Source organism: Tupaia chinensis, unplaced genomic scaffold (genome assembly GCF_000334495.1).
Source record: "Tupaia chinensis unplaced genomic scaffold, TupChi_1.0 Scaffold000290_1, whole genome shotgun sequence".
In the NCBI taxonomy this organism is placed as follows: domain Eukaryota; kingdom Metazoa; phylum Chordata; class Mammalia; order Scandentia; family Tupaiidae; genus Tupaia; species Tupaia belangeri.
The window spans coordinates 4,762,837-4,778,158 of record NW_006159775.1 but is presented as its reverse complement, the minus strand read 5'-3'; the positions used below and the strand labels follow the sequence as shown (position 1 = coordinate 4,778,158).

The 15,322-nt window shown below is 40.7% G+C and overlaps 1 protein-coding gene across 1 annotated transcript in view; it reads left to right on the top strand.

The window, feature by feature from the left end:
* RNF125 (ring finger protein 125) overlaps nt 1-15,322 on the top strand; it is a 50,942-nt gene that overhangs the window by 9,782 nt on the left and 25,838 nt on the right. Inside the window, exon 2 of the mRNA XM_006150567.3 lies at nt 11,249-11,402. Within this exon, the coding sequence (XP_006150629.1) occupies nt 11,249-11,402 (154 nt within the window). The remainder of the gene's footprint in view (nt 1-11,248; nt 11,403-15,322) is intronic.

Genomic DNA, 15,322 nt, shown 5'->3' with positions numbered 1-15,322 from the left:
TTGATCTTGGTCACTGCTTCTTGGACCAGCAGCATTGCAGAGTCTCATGCCCACCTCAGATCTGCGGAATAGGGCTCTACATTTTAACAGGATCCCTAGTGATTTGCATCCACCTTAAGCATTTTATTTATTTATTTATTTTATTCTCAATAGAGCTCATGCATAGAAAAGAGAGACGCACCTTCCACAGAGTCTGGTCATGCTGCAATCATTTTCCCTCCATTTCTCCACCCATCAAAATTTGGGGCATAAACATACATGTGCCTGGCATGTTTTTCAAGCTGTCAGGGCCTGGATTTGAACCACGGTCTGCTATGTGGAGTCTGTTTCTCTATGCATGGGACTTAATTGCTATGCTAAGGGACTGTCCTTCTGGTGAGCTTTCTTGCTCTTCTGCCTTCTACCATTTCCCCCAGGAATTCCCTCATGTCCCTTCCTACTCAATCCCTGTCCATATGCCCCTAGAGGCAACCATTGTGATGACTTTTTTTTTTTTTTTCACAACAAAGATCAGTTTTGCTTATTCTAGAACTTTGTGTAAGTGGAATTATACAAAATGTACTCTGTGTCTGGTTTCTTCCACTCAGTATGTCTTTAAAATTCACCCATGCTGTTGCTTGCACTAGGAGTTTGTTTCTTTTATATTGCTATGTAGTCATCTGTTGTTGTTATGCCATGTTTGTTTATTCATTCCCTTGTAGATAGGCTAGTTCCAGTTTGGGGCTGTTATGAAAATATTTTTTATGAATGTCCTTGTATAAATGGTTTTTTTTTTTTCGGAGAGGTTTTTGCTTTAGGGCGCGTGTGCTCGCCAGACAGACAGAGAGAGACAGAGAGACAGAAAGTGAGAAATCACCCCCCCAGGGGGGATGGCCACGCCGCAATCCTTTCTCCCCCATTCTCCTCTCAGGATCTTGGGCATGCACGCACACGGGCCCGGCGTGACTTTAAGCCACTGGGTCTGGGACATGAACCACGTTCGACTACATGGGAGTCCAGCGACATAGCCATTACGCTAACTGCTGGTCCCCTTGTATAAATGTTTTTGTGAGCATACATCTTCATTTCTCTTGAGTGGACAAATTAATATGCAGGTCAAGGGGTGCATATATGTTTCATTTTTAAGAAACTATCAGACCATTTATCTGTAGTGGTTATAGGTAATTAGTTTTAAAATTTCTTTACTTTTATAAAATTAGCTTTCTTTTTTAAAAAATTATTTTACTTAACATTATTTATTTATTTAATTTGACTAGAGTGGAGCAGAATGAGAGAGAGAGAGAAAGTGAAAAAGCAAGCCACTAGGTCCGGGACTTGAACCGCAGTTGGCCATGTGTGAGTCCAGCACCCCAACCACCACACCACCTCCCAGCTCCAGATAATTAACTTTTTAAAAGAATTATGTAAGCAATGTGGTCATATAGTTCCAACATTTAAAATGCCTTTTTATTTTTTATTTTTGCCTTTGAGTGAATGTTTGCTGGTGAGAAAGAGAAAGCAAGAAATCAGCCCCCTCCCCAGGGGCGATGGCCATGTCACAATCATTTCTCCTTCATTCTCTCAGGATTTTGGGCATGTACACACATGTACTAGCATATTTTTTTAAGCTACCAGGTCTGAGATTTGAACTTTGATCGGTCATGTGGGAATCCAGCACCTTAACCACCATGCCACCTGCTGGCTCCTAAAATGCTTTTTTTTTTACATATTTGCCAGAGGATGTGTGTGCTTGCTGCAGGGAGGAAGTGGGATAGTGAGGAAGCATCTTCCATAAAGGATGGTTACTCTGCAGTCCCTTCTCCTTCATCTCTTCTTCCTTGTAGGATTTCGAGTGTATATACACACACGCCCAGCTTGTTTTTCAAACAGCCATGTCTAGAACTTGATCTGCAGAGTCAGCTACATAAAGTTCAACTACCTTAATCACCACGCCTCTGACTGGCCCTAAAATGCTTTTCTAAACTGAACAACAAACACTATCACACACCCCTTTTTTCCAGTTCCCATTTATCCAATAGATAACAGATGTTCTTAGTTTCTTTATCCTTAGATTTTTTTTTAAATAAATCTACAAACCTATGAATAGTACAATATATACAGTTCTACGTTTTGATTTTTAAGAGGTTTTTAAATTTTTCTCTGTTTCTCTAGTTATATACTTTATATGTATTTATTATTCAAATCTGAATAGTCCTGTATGGATTCTAAGTAGACAATTCAATTCATAAGATGCTTGATTACCTACACACTTTTTATGTTAAAGCACTAGGCAGAGGATGTTAAATTCTTTAATTCTCATTACCTGAATTATTTTTTTGATAGATTTTTGCTATAGGTCGCATGCACTTGCCAGAAAGAGACAGAGAGATAGAAAGTGAGAAACCACCCCCGGGGAGGATGGCCACGCTGCAACCCCTTCTCCTCCATTCTCCTCTTGGGATCTTGGGCAAGCACGTACATGCGCCCGGTGTGAGTTTAAGCCACTGGGTCCAGGGCTCGAATCACGGTCAACTACATGGGAGTCCAGAGACATAGCCATTACGCCACCTGCTGGTCCCCATCATTACTTGAATTTGATATTTATAGCTTTGAGGGGAGAATTTTAGCCTCAGATCTTTCTATGTTTTTTAGAGAGATTTTTGCTATAGGTTGTATGCACTCTTTAGAGCGACAGAAACAGAAAGACAGGAAGCAAGAAATTATCCCTGAGGGGGATGTCCTTGCTGCAATCCCTTCTCCTCCATTCTCCTCTCGGGATCTTGGGCACGCACGCACACACGCCCGGCGTGAGTTTTAAGCCACTGGGTCCGGGACGGGAACCGCGGTCGACTACATGGGAATCCAGCGACATAGCCATTACACTAACTGCTGGTTCCCAGATCTTTCTATGTTTTTTAGAGAGATTTTTGCTATAGGTTGTATGCACTCTTTAGAGCGACAGAAACAGAAAGACAGGAAGCAAGAAATTATCCCTGAGGGGGATGTCCTTGCTGCAATCCCTTCTCCTCCATTATCCTCTCAGGATTTTGGGCACGCATGCACACACACCCTGTGTGAGTTTTAAGCCGACAGGTCTGGGACTCAAACCACTGTTGACAATGACATGGAAGTCCAGCGACATAATGATTACACCATCTGCTGGTCCCCCTCAGATCTTTCTTAATCAAGCAGTTTTTTACAAGCTAATATCTGCACCACAGAAATGGAGAATTAAACTCCGGTGCCGTCCAATTCCTAACACTTTAAAAGTCATGGTTCTTGGGGCCAGCAGGTGGTGTGGTGGTTAAGGACGCTAGACTCCCACATGGCCAACCTCAGTTCGAACCCTGGACCTGGTGGCTTGCTTTCTCACTTTCCCTCTCTCTCTCTTTCTCACTCTGTCCCTCTCTTGTCAAGTTAAACTAAGTGAATAAAAAATAAAATCAATAAAGTTCAATAAAATAATTCTCTAAAAAAAAGTCACAAAGCTGTGATAACCAAAACACCATGATATTAGCACAAAAACAGACATGAAGACCAATGAAATAGAGACTTATCGCTTCCTCCTCTGTTTTTGTTTGTTTGTTTGTTTGTTTGTTTTTTTGAGAGGTTTTTGTTATAGGGTGTGTGCGCCTGCCAGAAAGACAGAGAGACAGAAAGCCAGAAATCACCCCCCAGGGAGGGATGGCCATGCTGCAATCCCTTTTCCTCCATTCTCTTCTTGGGATCTTGGGCATGCACGCACACACCTGGCATGAGTTTAAGCCACAGGGTCCACGACTCAAACTGTGGTCAACTACATGGGAGTCCAGCGACATAGCCATTATGCCAACGGCTGGTCCCAGCCAACTCATCTTTGACAAAGGGTACCAGTCAATCCAGTGGAAAAAAGAAAACCTCTTTAGCACATGGTGCTGAAAAACCTGGGTATCCACCTGCAAAAATCTGAATCTGAACCCCTGTCTGTTACCATTAACAAGAATCAACTCAAGATGGATCAAAGATCTAAACCTAAGACTGGAAACTATGAAACCACTGGTAGAAAACACTGGGAAAACTAGGACACATTGGGGTAAGTAAAATGTTCTTAAGCAAGACCTTCAAAGCACAGTCAATAATCCCCAAAATAGACAGGTGGGATTGCATCAGATGAAGAAGTTTCTGCACAGCAAAGGGCACAATAATTAGTGTGAATCAACAACCCTTGAAATGGGAGAGAATTTTTCTTAACTATGCCTCAGATAAGGGACTGATAACCAGAATACACAGGGAACTCAAGTGGCTTACCCAGAAGAAAATGATTAACTCAATTAAAGGATGGGGAAATGAACTAAATAAACAACTCTCTAAGGAAGATATATGAACAGTCAAAAAGTATATGAAAAAATGCTCAACATTCCTCATCATAAGGGAGTCGCAGATCAGAACCACAGTGAGATACCACCTAACCCCAGTGAGAATGGCGAAGATTTTAAAAAAATGATAAGTGCTGGCAGGGACGTAGTGAAAGGGGAACTCTTATACATTGTTGATGGGAATGTAAATTGGTCCAGCCGCTATGGATAACAATATGGAGGTTCCTCAAGGACCTTCAAATAGAACTACCATATGATCCAGCAATTCCATTCCTAGGTATCTAACCAAAGGACAGGAGAATGTTCAGTTGGAAAAGCACTTGCACAGCTATATTTATTGCAGCATTATTCACGATTGCTAAGTCATAGAACCAACCTAAATGTCCACAAACAGATGAATGGACTGAAAAAGTGTGGCACATATACTCCATGGAATACTATTCAACCATAAAAAACAACAAGACGTTGGCATTTGATAGAAAGTGAAGAAATACAAAAGATCTATTGTGAGTGAAGCAAATCAGGCTATGAAAGAGAGACATTGTATATCTCCACTTAACATATCCGACTGTCTACACTCTACAGTAGAGACTGAAAGACTGGAGGACATAAAAGCATTAAAAATTATTATGGACACTGGGACAAAGTGGAAGGAGAGTAGGAGTGGGGAAGAGTGCAGGAAGGGAAATTTGGGAAAATATGGAAAAGTGAGACGTTTGTGTTACACAGGTGTGTTTTGTTGCCTGTTGGTGATGTTGTGTATAGTAGTATCAACTCATCTGCTGTGTGGCATATATCATGTTGGGTAAAATCTCTTTACAAACTAAGTGATGTATAATGACCGAATATATAAAAATAATAAATAATACTAATTTTAAAAAGTCATGGTTCTTATATACTCATAACCAGTAAGCTTGGACTTTTCCTAAAAACACCTTGGGCTTGATGTGTTTTCTCCATTTAATAATCACTTTTACTGAAATGAGTACAGCTGATAACTAGCATACCACTTTTGCAACTAATATTCTTGCTTAATGCAGTAACATCTATATAAGGCTGAGAGTTCATGCTACACATAACACAGTTGTACAGAGATGGGGGAGTTATAGTGAGAGACTCAATTAAAATGGTGCTTTCAGTGTGCTACTTTTCATGAATTTTAGGCATTTCCATTGCTGTAGCTATAAATTGTAGGCAAAGAATTTACAGTATGATAGCAGAAATGTGTCCCATGCAGGGTTTATACAGACGAGTCCATCATCCTATATTTTGCTGCTTATGCTGGTCACTGAGAGGAACTGAGTATCTTGAAAAAGACTCAAACTGGGAGGCCCTACCAAAATTTACTGAAAATCAAAGCACTATTGTCTCTGACTGTGTAACCCTGGCACGTTGTCACATCTCTCTGACCCTTGGTTTGCCACCACTAAAATGGGGAGAAAGCATAGCAGCATTTAACAGTTACCATAGGTGCCAGATGGACAGTGTATCCAAATCCCACTGCAGGGTTTGGCACCGGCATTATCTTCTCCCCGCATTGGCATAAAACTCAAATAAGGGAGCCAGGCGGTGATGCAGGAGTAAAATGTGCAACTCTGTGAGGCTGACCCACCTGCAAAGGTTCTGGATTCACTTTCAGAGACTTCTCTCGATTATACCAGAAGTGTATGTGCCCAAGATTCAAGGCTGGCTGAGGCTGGGGGTGGATTGTGGCTTCAACATTCTTCTAGGGGTTTCTCTCTCTGTGTCTCTCTAATTCATAGGAGAAATAAGTAAACTTTTTTTTTTTTTTAATTTGCTAAAAGGTGCATGCCCTTGCTGCAGAGAAATAGAGAAAGACAGAGAGAGTGAGAAAGCATCCCTGCAAGGGGTTGGCCATTCCACAATACTTTCTCCTCCATTTCTTCTTCTGGAATTTTGGACATGCAAGCACATGGGCCTGACATGTTTTTCAAGCCGCTAGATCTGAGATTGGAATTGCGTGGTCAGTCATGTAGATTCCACCACTCTACCAGCTGGCCAAAATAAACTTTTTAAAAAACTTCAAATAGAACTGGCCCATGGCCTGATGCTTAAGGGAGGCAGATCCCACATGGCCAACAGTGTGATTCAAGTCTCAGACCTGGCAGCTTAAAAAACACACTGGGCGCCTGTATGCCCAAATTCTTGACAAGGTGGGGAAATGGAGGAAAAGAGATTGCAGCATGACCACATTCCATTGAGGGGCTATTTTCTCCCTCTCCTTCTCTTTCTACCTCTCTGTCTCTCTGTGGTGAGTGCATATACCCTTTGAAAAAATTTTTAAAAAAAATCAAATAAATTGTGAAAAAAGGGGGAAAACGTTTTAGTTGGCCAAAAAACAATGCTAACTGCTTGCTTCTAAGTAGTACAAGCAAATAATTCATGTCCTAACCATACGTTGTATAGGGAATGTTAATTATAACTTGAGCATTTGAACCACTTGTAATAAATTCTCTTTAAGACTGTATTTTTGTATTAAATTTGTAGAGACTCAGAGACACACAAGGGGAGATTTTTTTTCCTTAGGACTTAAAAATCAGCTGAGCTAGAGAGAAGTACAATGTATCAGAGAACACAGGCCTCTTGATTCCTAAAGTATAGTTGTCTCTCGGTATCCTCAGGTGATTGGCTCCAGGACCCTCTGCAGATGGCAGAATGCATAGATGCTCAGATCCTTCATAGAAAATGGTGGAGTACAGTATTGCCCTTCAAACTGAAGTAGCTACGGTGGTGGAATGAAAGGTTACTAAACTGTGGGTCAAATAACCCCTGTTTAGGACCAACCAAATTCAGACAATTTCTATTACGTGCATTTGTAGAAATAATTTACCCTGTGTGTACCTGTTTCCTTATCTATACATGAAAATGGTGATCTCGTTTAGTCTTGCAAAGATTAAATAAATTAAGGTCTGTGGAATGGTTAAAAATATTTGTAAAGAACCAGTGCATGAAGTTGGAAATGATATAAAAATAAAAGTTACAAAAAAATAACAAAAATGGGGACCAGCAAATGGCATTAATGGTTATGTTGCTGGACTCCCACATGGCTGACCATGGTTCAAGTCCTGGACCTAGAGGCTAGAAACTCACTGGGGCCCGCAGGTGGTGTGGTGGTTAAGAGCGCTAGACTCCCATATGGTCGACCACAGTTCAAGTTCTGGACCTGGTGACTTGCTTTCTCATTTTCTCTCTCTCTCTCTGTTCCTCTCTAGTCAAATTAAAATCCGTAAATAAAATAAATAAAGTTCAATAAAATAATTCTTTAAAAAAAAAAAAAAGAAAGAAACTCACACCAGGTGCATGTGTGTGTGTGTGTGTTTGTGTGTGTGTGTGTGTGTGTGTGTGTGTGTGTGTGCATTCCCAAAATCCCAAGAGGAGGCTAGAGGAGAAGAGATTGGAGCACGACCATTCCCCCTGGGAGGTGGTTTCTTGCTTTCTGTCTCTCCATCTCTCTCTCTGTTTCTCCAGTGAATGCATGCACTATATATATATATATATAAAATATGGAAGGAAAAGGGAAGGAACCTAGACAAATCTGAGGTTCTAAGAGCAAGACAGTCCCAGGGAGTTGATGTTGAATCAGTCATTAAGTCACTATTCAATATTTAGCTTCTAGAGAGAGGGCCTACTTGGCCTGGCCTACATCCCATGCTCAAGCCTTCAGTAGGGGTGGTGGGCACCTTGACTGAGGTCCTAGAGATTGCATCTGATATAAGATGCATGAGTCCTACAGAGCAAAAGCAGGGGTAAAGGAGGATGCTGGGTATGGCAGATACCTCAAGCGCTTTGCAAATGTCAGTATCCTATGTGTGCTTATAATCATTTGATAACGGGGCCTGGCAGGTGGCAGGGTGGTTAAGGCACAGGTTAAGGCACATGGCTGACTGTGGTTGGCGGCTTGCTTTCTTACTCTCCCTCTCTTTCTCTCTGTTTAAATAGAATAATAGTAATAAATAAATAAAATTAAATGAATAATTATTTTAAAGTAATAATTTAATAACAGATACAGAAAAGACTACAGTCATCCCTTGGTATGCTTGGAGGATTGAGTTTAGGAAACCCTGTGGATACCAAAACCCATGGATACTCAAGTTCCTTATATAAGATGGTATAGTATTTATATGTAGCCTGTGCACATCTTTCCACATGCTTTACATTATCTCCAGCCTATTTATAATCCCTAATATAATAAATAGTTGTTATACTATATTGCTTAGGGAATAATGACACGAAAAAATAACTATACATGTTCAGTAGAAACACAATAAAGCTTTTTAAAAATATTTGGATTGAATCCAAGAATATGGAACCTATGAATATGGAGGGCCAACTATACATTCAAGCATCAATAATGGCTAATATATTGGGAGTTAAAGGAAGAAAAAGAACAACAATGACTTGGAAAATAGCTGTGTTTGCTCCTTACTAAAATTTATCATCAGAAAACATGTGAAGACTACCCAAATGCCCATTAATAGTAAAATACTAAATATTCTATTTGGCTATGAATTTTGGTCTATTCGTACAACAAACCTCACAAAATTAGTATGGACAGTTTCAACTACACACAACAATAAGGATGAATCTCTTAAACATCATATAGACTACTATATTGTGCTAAGGAAGGCAGTCACAAAGAGTACGTACCACATGATTCCCTTTAGTTTGCCTGTCCAAGGACAAGAAAAGCTAATCTTTTTTGTTAGACCTCAGTGATTTTTTTAGAGAGACTTCTGTGTGCACTCGCTGGGAAGATGGAGAGACAAAGATAGAAAGCAAGAAATCACACCCCCATTGCCATGCTGCAATCCCTTCTCCAGTCTCCTCTTGGAGTTTTGGGCATGCACGGACACACACCTGGTGTGAGTTTTAAGCCACTGGGTTCAGGACTCAAAACTCCTGTAGACTACATGAAAATCCAGCGACGTATCCACTGCGCCATCTGCTGGTTCTAGACCTCAGCGATTATAGTCATCCAGGATGGCGAGCAGGGCTAAGAAGACATGGTATTCATACTGGTACATTTGATCAGTTTATTATTATGTTTTATATATTAAAATCTTTTTTTAAGTCAGTGATTACTTTGGAGGGATTCGAATTGCAGCAGAAGCAAGCAGGAAGAGAGATTTGGAAGTTCGTGGGTGGCCATGATCTGTATTTTTCTTTTTTTTAATTTTCCGGGGCTCCAACCGCCGTCAACTACATAGGAGTCCAGCGACATAGCCATTATGCCAACTGCTGGTTCCGTGTATTTTTGTGTGGGTATTTGTTATATGACTGTGTTCAGTTTGGGAAATCTCATTGAGCTGTATACCAATGATAAGTGACCTGTGCACATTCAGTATGTCTAGTGTACTTAAAATTTTAAAAACTTGGGGCCAGCAGGTGACGTGGTGAAGGGCACTGGACTCCTGCTTGGCCAATGGCATTTCGAGTCCTGGACCTGGTGGCCTGCTTTCTCTCTCTCTCTCTCTCTCTTACTCTGTCCTTCTCTAGTCAAATTAAAAAATAAATATATAAAGTTGAATAATTATTAAAAACATTTTAAGCTTAACTTTTGATGTGTATTAATACTCGTGAGTAAATATATGCTGAAGAGTTTCAGAGGTATCAGATCATACTAATGTGTATAACCTATCAGATGCTCATTTATTTCCGTGTACACTTACTCTTCAATAGCTCCTCTACATAAGTCAAGATTTTCTGTGAATAATGTTAACTATGTTAAGATTTTATTACAATGATCTTTAAATAAACCAACTATACTTCTTGGCTTGACAGACATTCCTTATAGTGGTCATCTTGAATAGATAATGTTCTATATCTGGGGATGACCTTAAATTATTTTACAGTGGCCGACAGGTGGCATGGTGGTTAAGGTTTTGAACTCCCACATGACTGACTGCAGTTTGAGTCTCGGACCTAGAAGCTTGATTTCTCACTTTCTCAGCATCTGTCTCTCTCTGGTCAAATTAAAAAATAGTAATAAGGGGGCCAGCAGGTGGCATGGTGGTTAAGGGGCTGGACTCCACATGGCCAATAATGGTGTGAGTCCTGGACCTGCTGGCTTGCTCTCTCATTCTTCTCTCTCTCTCTCTGGTTAAATTGAAGAATAGTAATACATAAATAAAATTAAATAAATAATTATTTTTAAAAAATGATAAAATTCAATAAAATAATTCTTAATGAAGTAATTTATAAAAAATTACAGGGTGCCTGGTTTTAATTCCAACTTGCTGGTATTTTCTTATCTAATACACAAAACCCCATGAAATAAAGAACTAGTTTCAAAAAACATTTTTAGTGGGACCAGCAGTTAGCATAATGACTATGTCGCTGAACTCCCATGTAGTCGACCGTGGTTTGCGTCCCGGACCCGGTGGCTTAAAACTCACACCGGGCGCGTGTGCATGCGTGTCCAAGATCCCGAGAGGAGTATGGAGGAGAAGGGATTGTGGCGTGGCCATCCCCCCTAGGGGTTGATTTCTCGCTTTCTGTCTCTCTGTCTCTCTCTGTCTGTCTGGCGAGTGCACGTGCCCTACAGCAAAATCCTCTCAAAAAAAAAAAAAAAAGGTTTTTAGTGAAAATAGGATTTAAGAAGAGGAAGAACAATAGATAATTTCTGAATTACTGTAAGAATTATAAGAATGCTATTCTACCCACTTTCTATTTTCACTCCTGTGTAAATGCATGTGACTGCATGTGGTAAGAATGTGTGATCCCAAGAATTCTTAGTGAAGGGAAGCATAGGCTACAAGGGGGCCTAAGACGTAGGAGTATGGCTCAGAGTGCACCAGACGTCGTTTAATTCCAGTTCACACAAACGAACACATGGTAGTGGCTTCTTCACACCTTTCAAGGAAAATGATGTGTTCCTGGTTTGTTTTGGGTAGGTTCTGCCGTTCCTGCATCGCTACTAGTCTAAAGAACAACAAGTGGACCTGTCCTTACTGTCGGGCATCTCTTCCTTCAGAAGGAGTTCCAGCAACTGATGTAGCCAAAAGAATGAAATCAGAGTACCAGAACTGCACCGAGTGCGACACTCCGGTATGTCACCCTTCACGGTAACCAGCTTGGCCGCTGAGAAAAATGATCATTTCACTTATGCTTTTGACCTCATTCTACCCGCTTTTCCAAAGTGTTATATCTCAGCCGCCCCATTTCCTTTTTTTCAATTTTATATGTATCAACTGAAAAATAAAATAAAAATATAGTTCCCTGAAGTCCTCTTATCACCTGTTTTTAAGCAAATTCACTGACTACTTTCATTTTTTTCCCCCTTTACTTCCGTGACTATTATGCGAGGTCCATTTCTGCTACTCTGTGGCAACGCAGCAATGAGCAGTTTTATTATCAAATCCAGTGTCACATTTCCTGCAGTATTATTCCGGATTTCGCAGTGCCTATCTCTACTGATCACTTCCTCTTTGTTGCAGTTTTCCTCTTTTGATATTGTAACTAGCCTGGGCAGGTCATGTGAAGTATTAGTGGCCATGGAAAAAAGTCTAGATTTTATCCTAAATACCACAGTAAGCCATAGAAAGAGTATGAGCTTTGGACTGCAAAAATCAGGTTTATAGGGACCAGCAGTTAGCGTAATGGCTATGTCGCTGGACTCCCATGTAGTCGACTGCAGTTTGAGTCCTGGACCCGGTGGCTTAAACTCACGCCGGGCGCGTGTGCGTGCGTGCCCAAGATCCCGAGAGGAGAATGGAGGAGAAGGGGATTGCGGCGTGGCCAACCCCCTTGGGCGGTGATTTCCTGCTTTCTGTCTCTCTGTCTCTCTCTGTCTGTCTGGCGAGCGCATGCGCCCTATAGCAAAAAAAACTCTCAAAAAAAAATCGGGTTTATATTTTTAAGATACCATTCTAGCTTAAGCATGGAGAACGGTTTAGAGAGGGAGAAAGTGAAATTGGTGAAACTAGTTAGGACAGTTAGATATGGACTATGACGTGTTTCAAGGTGTATGAAGGTGTCTTCAAAAGCTCATGGAAAATACATTTTATGAAAAAAGTGCATGGATTTTAAAAGTTTTTGTACCAAATAAACTCATGCTTTTCTTTTTTTTTGGAGAGATTGTTGCTATAGGGCACGTGCTCTTGCCAGAAAGACAGAGAGATAGAGAGACAGAGAGACAGAAAGTGAAAAATCATCCCCCAGGGGGGTTGGCCGCAGCGCAATCCCTTCTCCTCTATTCTCCTCTCATGCCCGGCGTGAGTTTAAGTCACCGGGTCCAGGACTCAAACCGCAGTCGACTACATGGGAGTCCAGTGACATAGCTATTACGCTAACTGCTGGTCCCATGCTTTTGTTTTTAATTGCTAGAGAGCCAGAGACGGAAGTAGAGAGGGAGAAAGCACTTCCTAATTGGGCATGGTCATGCTATAGTCCCTTCTCTTCCATTTCTCCATCCTGCTAAAATTATGGAGCATACATGTTTATCGGCCCGGTGAATTTTTCAAGCCTCCGGGGCTGAAATTCAAACCTCAGTGGTTCATGTGGGATCCAGTTCTCTTTACCACCAGCCTACAGGGCCAACCTAAATTCATGCTTTAATTCCAGTTTTTCCCCAAGCTTTTTCGAGTCTTGTATTTAGGAGGTAGAATAAAAGGAAATTAGTAATGAACAGAATATGGGGGTGAGTGAGTGTGAAGTGTCAACAATGCCTCCTAGAGTTGGGACCAGCAGTTAGCGTAATGGCTATGTTGCTGGACTCTCATGTAGTCAACCGTGGTTCGCGTCCCGGACCCGGTGGCTTAAAACTCACGCCGGGTGCATGTATGTGCATGCCCAAGATCCCGCCGAGAGGAGAATGGAGGAGAAGCGATTGTGGCGGGCCATCCTCCCTGAGGGTGATTTCTCGCTTTCTGTCTTTCCTCTCTCTCTCTCTGTCTGATGAGCACACGGACCCTGTAGCAAAAACCCTTCCAAAATAAAAAAACAAACAAACAAAAAAAAACACACAATACCTCCTAGGGTTCTAACACAAATACGTGAGGGTGCTGATATGGGAGCAAAGTTAGAGAAGAACCCGCAGAGTGGAGTCTTGTGTATGTTACGTCTGACCTGCCAAGGAGAGACGCTGCTGGGAGGGCATTTACTTACACAATACTGGTTTAGAGAGCGCAAGAGAAATATCTATATTTCTTTAGAGAAACTTTCTTGGTTGTTAATAAAAATTATAGCCCTGTTAGAGCCAGCAGATGGCATAGTGGTTATGTTGTTGGACTCCCACATGGCCAGACACAGTTCAAGTCCTGGATCCAGTGGCTTGAAAATCATGCTGGGGATACATACATGCCCAAGATCCCCGAAGGAGAATGAAGGAGAAGGGATTGCAGTGTGGCTATCCCCCTGGGGGATGATTTCTCACCTCCCCCTCACTATCTCTGTCTCTCTCTCTCTAGTGAGTACATGTACCTTAAAGCGAAAACTTCTAAAAAAGAAAGAAAAAAATCATAGCCCTGTTATACTTTCTCTAAGCCACCGATGCTTTCCGAGGTCCATATGGGTAAAGAGGTCCATATGGGTAAAGATTGATCTGTTTTATTGACAGCTGTGTGCCCAGTACTTTGAAAAGTTACATAGTAAAAGCTCAATGCACTTCTGCATATTTATATAAAAAATCAATAATCTATTCATGGGGTCCGGCAGGTGGCATGGTGGTTAAGAGTGCTGGACTTCCACATGGCCAACTGTAACTGTGCGTCAAGTCCCAGACCTGGCAGCTTGCTTTCTCACTCTCGCTCTCTCTTGCACTGTCCCTCTTTGGTCAAATCATAAATAAACAAATAAATAAATAAATAAAGGTAAATAAAATAATTATTTAAAAAAATCTATTCATGGTTATGACAAAATTTATGGATGGTCTTGCATACTAGACTGAGCACCAGTTCTCATTTACTCTTTGTGTTTGGGACAAGTTTTTTTTTTTTAATTGCATTTTTAAAAAAATAATTATTTATTTAATTCCATTTGTTATTATTATTTTTTTAAAAATTTTGACCAGAGAGAGAGGAAAAGGAAAAACAAGAAAGCAAGCGACCTGGTCTGGGACTCAAACTGCAGTTGGCCATGTGGGAATCCAGCGCCTTTAACTACCACACCACCTGACCACCCCTTTTGTAAAGAATTATTTATTTAATTTTATTTATCACTGAAGACCCTCTGCCTGGTCTAGCCAGGAGCCAGATTTAACTCCAAAAAATAGGAAAAAACGTACAATCCATCAGATGACCAGGAACCACCTCAGAGGCATTTGAAATATGAGAAATGAAGTAAATATCTCTCCTTTATAATGGAAAAAAAATAACTCCTCTTCCTCCATAGACAATACAAGGGGACTCATGGAAATGTCAGATAAAGAATTTAAAATATTAGTAGTTACAAAGCTAGCAGAAATGCAAGACAACAAACTCCAGAAAATGCAGGAGGAAAGAGACAACACATTCCAGGAAGTGAGGAAGTTCTTGCATGATCTGAAAGAGGAGATAAACATCATAAAAAAAGAATCAAACAGAATTGTTATAAATGAAGGCTATAATACAGGAAATCATAACCTCCCTTGAAAATATTAAAAGCAAATTAGATCATGAAGATCGAATCTGAGATGTAGAAGACAGAACTTCTGACCTAGAAAAATTCACCAAAAAGACTGAGAAAAGAACTCCCAAAAATGAGAATAACATACAAGTTATACTAGATACCATTAAATGCCCAAAGATCCAGATCATCGGTATTCCAGAAGGTGAAGAAACTCATAAGGACATTGATAATCTATTCCATGAAATCCTAGAAGAAAACTTTCCAAACCTATAGAGCCACTCAAATATCCAGTCCCAGGAAATACAAGGGACTCCACATAGAATCTACCCAAGAAGATCTTCCCTGAGGCACATCATAGCCAGACTGACCAAAACCACAGACACAGACACGATACTAAAACTACTAAAAGAGAAATGTCAAGT